This window comes from Amphibalanus amphitrite, unplaced genomic scaffold (assembly GCF_019059575.1).
Source record: "Amphibalanus amphitrite isolate SeventyFive unplaced genomic scaffold, NRLGWU_Aamphi_draft 000245F_arrow, whole genome shotgun sequence".
Lineage (NCBI taxonomy): Eukaryota > Metazoa > Arthropoda > Thecostraca > Balanomorpha > Balanidae > Amphibalanus > Amphibalanus amphitrite.
The window spans coordinates 106,288-115,444 of record NW_024881740.1 but is presented as its reverse complement, the minus strand read 5'-3'; the positions used below and the strand labels follow the sequence as shown (position 1 = coordinate 115,444).

Genomic DNA, 9,157 nt, shown 5'->3' with positions numbered 1-9,157 from the left:
GGCTCACGGCTGTCTCCTTACCTCCAGTGACAGCGCCAGGACGCAGTGCCCGGCTCACGGCTGTCTCCTTACCTCCAGTGACAGTGCCAGGACGCAGTGGCCGGCTCACGGCTGTCTCCTTACCTCCAGTGCCAGCGCCAGGACGCAGTGCCCGGCTCACGGCTGTCTCCCTACCTCCAGTGACAGTGCCAGGACGCAGTGTCCGGCTAGCTCCCTGTGTTCAGTGACAGCCAGCAGTGTCTCCTTACCTCCAGTGCCAGCGCCAGGACGCAGCGTCTCCTTACCTCCAGTGATGGCGCCAGGACGCAGTCTCACTATCTCCCTACCTCCAGTGACAGCGCCAGGACGCAGTGGCCGGCGGTGACGGCCAGCAGACTGTAGCGCAGCGTCCTGTCCTCGGGCCGCGGCGGCGCCAGGCCGAACCAGGAGACCAGATGCCGCTCGGGCCACAGCACCAGGGTGGTCTGCAGTGCCGACAGCAGCAGCGCGCCCCAGGAACAGGCGGTTGGTGTAGAACGGCCGCCTGAGATGGACCCACGGAACGGACCCGGTCACAGACGGAGCCGGCATCTGCTCTGTTCACTCCAGCTCTCAGCTCTCTAAGATCTCAGCTATCTGCACAGCTCTCAGATCTCAACGCCACACCTGTAAACATCTTGATAACTTTGACTCGCTTTTGAATCATGCGCCTTACAGACGTACAAGGACAATGTTTGAGATACCTGCTTCACAAAATAATGAACGTACAAAAAAGCCATAAAAAACGAAAGCAAAATTCATATCCATCATTCGACTCTCCTTCTGTTAAGCAGCCTCTTTGCTATAGCCTCAAGGTTCGTTCGGACCAGCCGGTCAATCAGTGACAGTCGGGTCTCCGCTCACCTGAAGGGCGGCCCTTGCTGAAGGCGGTCGCCAGGATCAGGTACTGGTAGGAGCTGACGAAGAACACCACCGTGTTCTCCCAGCAGACGACGGTGACGTCGCGGCTGGCGCCCGTCGGCGGCACCGGCTTGAACCACGGCTGCCGCTCCAGCAGATACATGGCGGCCAGCTGGGCGCCGGCCGCCAGACCCATCTGACCAGGGGAGAAGAGCGATCACAGGTCAGCGGGGTATCAGCGGGGGGGGGGGGGCGTCACAGGTCAGCGGGATGGGAGGGACGGTAAATAATATGACATTGCCAGTGTGGAACAGTACCTCCCTGTGTCAGTACGGAACAGCACCCACCTGTGTCGTAGTTTAGTTTAGTTTAGTTTATTTAGCATATCATCCAGGGTAAGATGACCCATTTATAGACAAAGTCATCAGAATAAAAACATGTATGTATATGTGAATATGCACCCCAATGTGGAGTGTGTCAGTATGGAGCAGCTCCCAGTTCCCACATGTGTCAGTATGGAGCAGCACCCACCTGTGTCAGTATGGAGCAGTACTATCTCACCTGTGTCAGTATGGAGCAGATGTGTCAGTATGGAGCAACGTCGGTATCCCACCTGTGTGAGTAATACTCATACTCACTGATACTCACTGACTGTGAGTAATACTCGCTGAGTATGGAGCAGCACCCACCTGTGCAGACATTCAGCAGTACTATCCCAGCAGCTGTGTCAGTATGGAGCGCAGATGTCAGTACGGAGCGGCACCCACCTGTGTCAGTATGGAGCACAGGGTGCCGGCGCCGAGCAGGCTGCCGGCCGGTCGGCGCCGGTGCAGCCGCGACGCCGGCGCCGTGTAGCCCATCAGCACGGCTACGCTGGTGGTGATGACCAGGTCGATGTAGAGGAACTGCAGGTCGCCCAGGTTGCTGTAGTGTTTGTACAGCAGCAGCACCGATACAAACTGCACCAGACTGTAGAGCGCCATGTACTGGAACGTGCCGAAACTGGTGGTGAGGGCGCACCGGCCTCGCGCATCACGGTCGGCACGCACGTGATGTCGGCCACCTTGGAGGTGAACGGTGCCGCCACGGAGGCCTCGGCCTCCGACAGCGAGATGCCCACGTGGGCCGCCTTCAGCGCCTCGCAGTCGTTGGCGCCGTCGCCACACATACCGACCGTGTAGCCCTGGTCCTGCAACGGGAGAGGGGGGGGGAGGGTCAGGGCACAAGACACATGGGTCAAGTCAGACAGGTCAAAAACACAGTCACTCATACCGAGCATATAATCAGTCCTGGTCCTGTGACAAGGACTGACGGACAGCGAGCGGGGGCCAGGCTGGTAGAGTAATCAATCTGGCCAGCTCAGGTCGGATTTATCTGTACCATTAACTCAATCGCGCTAGAAATACGTCCGCTGTAAAAAGTGTTCCACAGCTGTCATCTGCGGAGGGGCCGTTACGATACTCTTCCGACACGCACTGCGTAAGTAGGGTTTGCAAATCAGTTTAATTTCACTCGTAGCCTCTTCCCCCCCCCCCCCCCCCCCCCCCCCCCCCCCCCCCCCCCCCCCCCCCCCCCCCCCCCCCCCCCCCCCCCCCCCCCCCCCCCCCCCCCCCCACCCACCCCCCCCCCCCCCCCCCCCCCCCCCCCCCCCCCCCCCCCCCCACCCCCCCCCCCCCCCCCCCCCCCCCCCCCCCCCCCCCCCCCCCCCCCCCCCCCCCCCCCCCCCCCCACCCCCCCCCCCCCCCCCCCCCCCCCCCCCCCCCCCCCCCCCCCCCCCCCCCCCCCCCCCCCCCCCCCCCCCCCCCCCCCCCCCCCCCCCCCCCCCCCCCCCCCCCCCCCCCCCCCCCCCCCCCCCCCCCCCCCCCCCCCCCCCCCCCCCCCCCCCCCCCCCCCACACACACACCTTACCCGGCCAACTCAGCATCGCCGTACCGACCTGCAGCGTCTCCACCAGCTGAGCCTTCTGTTCGGGCGCCATTCGCGCGAACACGGTGCCCTGGACCACTATCCTGGCCATCAGGCGCGGAAAGTGCTGCTGCAGCACGCGCCACGACCGGCCCGTCACGGCCAGTCGGTAGCTGCCGGCGCCGGTCCACAGCGGTACAGAGACCTGGCGGGGTGAGAGGCAATGTCAGGTCGGTCAGTGTCACAAGCGGATGTCACGAGAACCAGAAGCAGACGTGACGAACTAATAACAGGCAGAGCACCGGGCGACCTGGCAAAAACATGGCAGACAGCACCGGCAGCAATGGCCTGAACACATGACAGATCGAGCATCTTGAGGACCTACAAACACGCCAAACGGAAGGAGCAATTCTAAGAACATCAAAGAACGACTGATCGGCATTGCTTCAGGCACCAAACGCATCATGTAGTCATAAGATGCCACCAACTAAAGATGTGTGCCATTGTTTCGTGTACGGACCAAAGCTATGAACACGGACGGCGGATGCCGATTGACCGTCGAAGCCCACCTCGTCGTCAGCGGAGTGCACCGGGGCGACATCTGCCGCCGCCGTGGTGTACTCCAAGTAAGCGGGCCGCTCGCCAGTCGGCGGGTGCGCGGTGACCACCACAGCGGCCGCCTCGGGCGGAATCATACCGCACTCTCGGGCCACACTCACGGCCGTCAGCAGGTTATCGCCTGGAAACAACAAACACATTACACACACATTCACATGAGCGTGAATAACAGTATAGGCTGGCTGCTGAGTGCGGATATACACCGTCCCTTAAGTTCGTTCTCACATTATATTTGCATGTAAAACAGAGTACATTGCGTTTTGATATATTTACGACCCCTAAATGTGCCCCATTTAATAGGCAAACGAATGAATACATGCTGCGGCATGCCAACCGGCATGTTTGGCTGCATAGCAGGCTTGAAGTTAGCCTAGACTGACTTGACATGCGCCGTGAGCCCCTCGAAGCTGGAACAGCGCTTCGCTTCGACGAGCCTCGATTTCAAAATTCCCAACACATTTTTACTAAATTTGGACCCGATGAGTAGCCTGACATATGATCTTGCCATAAACGCCTACCCCAGTCTTCTGGCACTGCTTTTAAGCTTTGCTTGACCCGTGCACTGATACACTGTCTTGCTTGAAGATGGGTCTACGACCTCCCGGATGCCATTTTCTCCTCCCAAAATTGTTCATACTCGCGGTTCGAATTCAGCTAAAAGGCTGAAACTCCTCCTAGATGTTCTTAGAGAAGCATTCTGCTTCCCAAAACTGTTTCGGGACTACCAACCGCATTCTGGGGAGCGTCTGGACGCCTATAACCCCACAATACCGTGACCATGGCCTTTTGCATCGGAACAAAGCGGGATGAAACGGAGGCCTTCTCCTGCGCCCTAATGGGACCGTTTTGGGGTTTGGACGAGTGTTCCATCTCGAACATGGACTTAGGTAGCCCAGATGACCACATTGATGTCATCGGCCCTCCGGTGTTATAGCCTCAGGCATAACGAAACACATTTTTGGCCACCTTAAGACCTTTTCGACTGTTTTGAGTCCTTCGTTAACCCGCGCCCTGGTGAAAGGGGGGGGGGGTTTTTGCCCCCCCTCCAGACTTTTCGATATATCTCCAGAACCGCTGCGCCGATCGTCACCAAACTTTCAGTACTCTCTCGGGCATCAATTGTACACATTGTGACCAAAAATTTCTCCAAAGGCCATGATAGGTTGTCCGCAAATGACGTCAGAGTGACGTCATGTTCTGCCGTTTTCGGCCCAAAAAAGGTTTCGCGGGCCTATAGCTTTAAAGATACAGAAAAACCTTACAGACATAAAAGGTGTAGAATTATTAGGGCTACAAAACTGCTATCTCGACATTTTGAATTTTTCGAATTTTGACCCCCAAAATAATTTTTATAACATAATTACCGAAACATCAAAAAAAAAATCGAATTTCGAAAAATCCGGAATATCTGTGATAGCCCCTACCGACTTCTATTCACATACCAAATTTTATATCGATAACTCTTTTTTTGGCCAAGTTATAGCGAAAAAACTTCAAAATTGATGACGTCAAATTTCCAAACTCATTTTTTTTTGCAATTCTAGATCACGTAGCGCAAAACAAAGACCACCATTAGACTCGCCGTGACGAGCTGCATCGATTCGAAACCCATTTTATGCAAAAATATCAACTTTAAAATTTGACCTTTTTGACCTGACGTTGACCTGACCTCCACCGGGAAGTGACCTAAACCGTTCCTGATGTTCTTATAACCAACACCATTGAGTTTGAAATGAAAAATTGGCCATAAAACATGCATCACACAGCCCTAGTGAAATTGGGTTAATGTGCTGACCCTTAATGACCTGACCTGTGACCTGACCTGGTATTATCAGTGACCTCTAACAGCAACATATGTACTAAGCAACTGACGCCCTATCGCTGATTTTCGATAAAATGCGTTTTACTCGATGTTATAACGCATTCCCTAGGAGACCCGTGACCGGCAAAACATTTTATCTTTGACCTGACCTTGACGTCATCGGTGACCCGAGGTCAATGAAATTGGAGATCCCTCGACAAATGTGACAGGCTTCGAACGACGTTTGAATTTTGCGGATCCACCAGTAGTTTCGGAGATACGAGGGGGGCGGGGCAAAAATAGACCCCCTCCCACCACGTCGCGTTATATAGAGGATTCTTCATGGCTCCGGTGGAAGATAAGGATATCTTTTCCAAGCGGGTTACTGAAAAACCGAGCGACGAAGGAGCGAGGTTTTTCTGTAACACGCGAGGAAAAGATATCCGATCTTCCACGAGTGAGCCATGAGGAATCCTATATCTTTCTATGTTGAGGTTTATTCTTAATTAATTAAATATTATATTTAAATGCATTCATCTATGTAAAATAGATTCAGAGTAGTTTGTTTATTTATTTATTTATTTATTTATTTATTCATATCGCCGACGGGAGGACCCATTAAAAGACGAAGTCGCACTTTTAAAACGAATAAGTTACATGCATAGGTACAAAGACGACACACTCGGGTAGGTATACATATAATAAAAGACCAATAAATAAACGGCCGGTAAAAAAATAAAGAAATACAAAATAAAAATAGATATAAAAGATAGAAGGTATAAATAAATAAGAATACTCAATAGAGTGCGATAAGTGACAACAAGGATGACGACAAGATGCCAGTAAAATGCTAGTAAATGAAATGAATGAACCTGCCAGGCAGGCACATCGAATACAGCGAGGCATTTCCATTAGCGTCACATTTCCGCCACAAAATGTCTGACGCTGCTACGGAATGTGAAAATACCGTCGCAGAACACGTCCACCGCGGGAAGTTTGTTCTTATTTCATAAGTTTCATCCATAAACAACCATTAAAAATGTCGTTCGGTTATTGACCCATCATTACATGAACTCTTGATTTTTCGCTATGAACCCTCGAGACTTTATCTTTGCATCTCAGAGGGATGCAGATATAACAAATTCTTATCTTTGCATCTCAGAGGAGTGCGAGATAGAAATATCCCTGCACTGTAGACCCAATGGCAAATAAACCTCAACTAGAAAGATAAACAGAACCCACCAGGGCGCGGGTTAAGTCTTAAGCCCAAGTGACCGTGAGTTATGCACTCCGAAACAATACTCTTAGACAGCTGATAATCCATCCTGAAAAGCCAGCTTATCAAATTTCAAACATTTTTATCTTTTTGATGGCCACTCTGACCGCTGACGCCAGACAGTTTTGGCCACATGGCTCACTCCTGAGAGCTGACCGGAAAGAGGATAAACTTGCAGTGATTGACTCCCGACAAATCATCGGCGTCACTTGCTGCCTGTGCGTACAGTTAGCGATAGACATTGGCTACCGACTGGTTGGCTTCAATCACCCTCAATCGTCGCGAATGACCCACTTGCTGACTTAGTACCGAGACGTACCCGTATCGGAGACCTCTATGTTGCGGCGTTAGCCGTCTCTGTAGGAAGTGGACTCTAGCAAAAAATAATTTGTCTAGATAAACTAGTTACTGTGGAACATATTGCCAGTTGACATGGCAGCCCCATAAGCTCAGTTACGATCTAAATTCAGCGTGCCTTTAAATAAGAGAACATCTAAAAGAAAATTTAGGTGAGAACGAATTTATGGGACACCCTGTAGGATTGAAAAAGTGCGATCAGACGCCAGGGACACAAAATTTTACCTTTTTTTCTCAAACGTCTACTAGTGTATGTGTGGTGGTGTGATGCCACCATGAGTTTGCATCCCTACTGGCGGCCCACTATGCCCCGGGCTAGTGTGCGCCGGCCGCCGGTCAGCCGCTGGCGGGGCGCGGCAGTCGGAGCCGGACAGAGGTCGCGTGCGTTTGGCTGGTGTCCAATACAGACGATCACCGACTGCCTGGCGTCTCAACATGGCGCAGCCGGCAGGGTCGTGAAAACCTGGCCACACAAAGGTAACATCGTTTTTCTAGAATCATATTACGCAAAACACGAAAACCCGCAAAAAAAAAACGCACGCAGAAAGCGCACAGTGTAGCCAGGCCTTATCTCTGTTAAGCCTACTGTGCGTTACCGTTGAGGGCAGTAGGTGCGTGTTCTCAGAGCCATGCTTGTGGGGTTCCCTTGATATCAGTTTCTGCATGGTTTTCCAGAGCTTCGTGAACTTTCCTATGCTGACGTGATCGTGACAACTAGCGAGCGCTTTGCCAATAAACTTACCTTCTTAGTAAATGTTATTCTATTTACTTTATAACATATTTAATGCGTCATAAAATCGGTAATAAAACATGTAAAATAAAACCAATATTGAAAAAATACGTCACTCAGGTTCACATTACGCGCCATCAAGCTCACCAAGAACTGTCTCACCTCACGCAAGCACCCAGATTCGCAAAGCAGTTCGGACGTTTGAACTTTATATCGGTACGGACAACGAACTTCTGACCAAGAGCCTAAAAACAATCCTGACTTTCCGGCATTTCCTGGATTAAACTATTTAAATATACGGTGGACCAAACATCCGTGATATTCTTGACTGAATGTGCGTGACCCCCAGCATAGCCCAGTGTAGCCACTGGCGGATCCAGGCTTGCGTTTTTTTTTGGGGGGGGGGGGCAACTCATGCAGGAGCCAAGCCTAGGGTACCCCCAAATCCTGTTTTCTCATCGTATTTAGGCCACTTATTTTTCGTCACAGCCCTGACACTATATTTTTTTTAAACTAAAAAGAAAAATATATAAATGGTAGCCCACCCGACCCATGCCTTAATATTACTTTGTAAACACTTACTTACCATTGCTTTTGTCGACCAGTTAACCCGCTTCGAGTCAGTGCTTGGGTCCCTTTGCGGGCCGGGAGGTGGTAAAACACCCCCTGTCTAACTCGGCTCCTGGGCCACGCACTGATTGAACTATGTTTCATTATCGTTTGGGGGAGGGGGCAAACGGGCCACTTTAGGCCTCTGGGAAGGGGGCATGGCCCTAAATGCCCCCTCCCTGGATCCGCCAGTGTAAGAGACCATTGGAGCTGCAGTTGGGTACCTCAGACGTCAGGGTACGCCCTCAGATGTATAGGATTCGCATGGAGACCTCTTATGCTATAGTGGACTGAAAGGACCCAAAGGAGCCTGTCTAGGGCTCCCAGAGATAGACGTGGGCCCTCAGGAGCCCGCCAGAGCCCCCAATAAGGGATAAGTGAGGGATACCAAGTGCCTGTAATTGCATATTGCATAAGCCATAACGCCTTTACAAATCAATATATTATGTATCAGTGGCACATCCAAGGGGGGCCACATGGGTCACGACCCCCCTTGGTGCCCGGGGGCACCACAGGCCTGTCAGGGGCACCACCGGCCTAGCAGGGGCACCACCAGCCCGCCAGGGGCACCACAGGCCTAGAAAGGGCACTACGGGCCTGTGAGGGGCCCCACAGGCTTGTCAGGGGCACCCCAGGTCTGTCAGGGACACCAGAGACCTGCCAGGGGCGCCGCCGGCCTCGCAGGGGCACCATGGGTCTGTCAGGGGCACCAGAGGCCTAGCAGGGGTACCACAGGCCTTACAGGGGCACCACCGGCCTTGCAGGGGCACCTTGGGCCTGTCAGGGGCATCACAGTCCTGTCAGGATCCAGGGGCACCAGCGGCCTAGCAGGGGCACCACAGGCCTGCCAGGGGCACCACCGGTCTAGCAGGGGCACCACCGGCCTCGCAGGGGCACCATGGGCCTGTCAGGGGTCCCACCGGCCTCGCAGGCATCACGGCATCACGCAGGGGCACCTTGGGCCTGTCGGGGGCATCACGGG

At 53.2% G+C, this 9,157-nt stretch overlaps 1 protein-coding gene across 1 annotated transcript in view; it reads right to left on the bottom strand.

Annotated features, from left to right (window-relative positions):
- LOC122386263 (polyamine-transporting ATPase 13A2-like) overlaps window positions 1-9,157 on the bottom strand; it is a 110,583-nt gene that overhangs the window by 1,850 nt on the left and 99,576 nt on the right. The window contains 6 exon segments of the mRNA XM_043375298.1: window positions 327-523; window positions 883-1,075; window positions 1,647-1,906; window positions 1,909-2,068; window positions 2,816-2,989; window positions 3,354-3,523. Of these exon segments, the coding sequence (XP_043231233.1) occupies window positions 327-523; window positions 883-1,075; window positions 1,647-1,906; window positions 1,909-2,068; window positions 2,816-2,989; window positions 3,354-3,523 (1,154 nt within the window).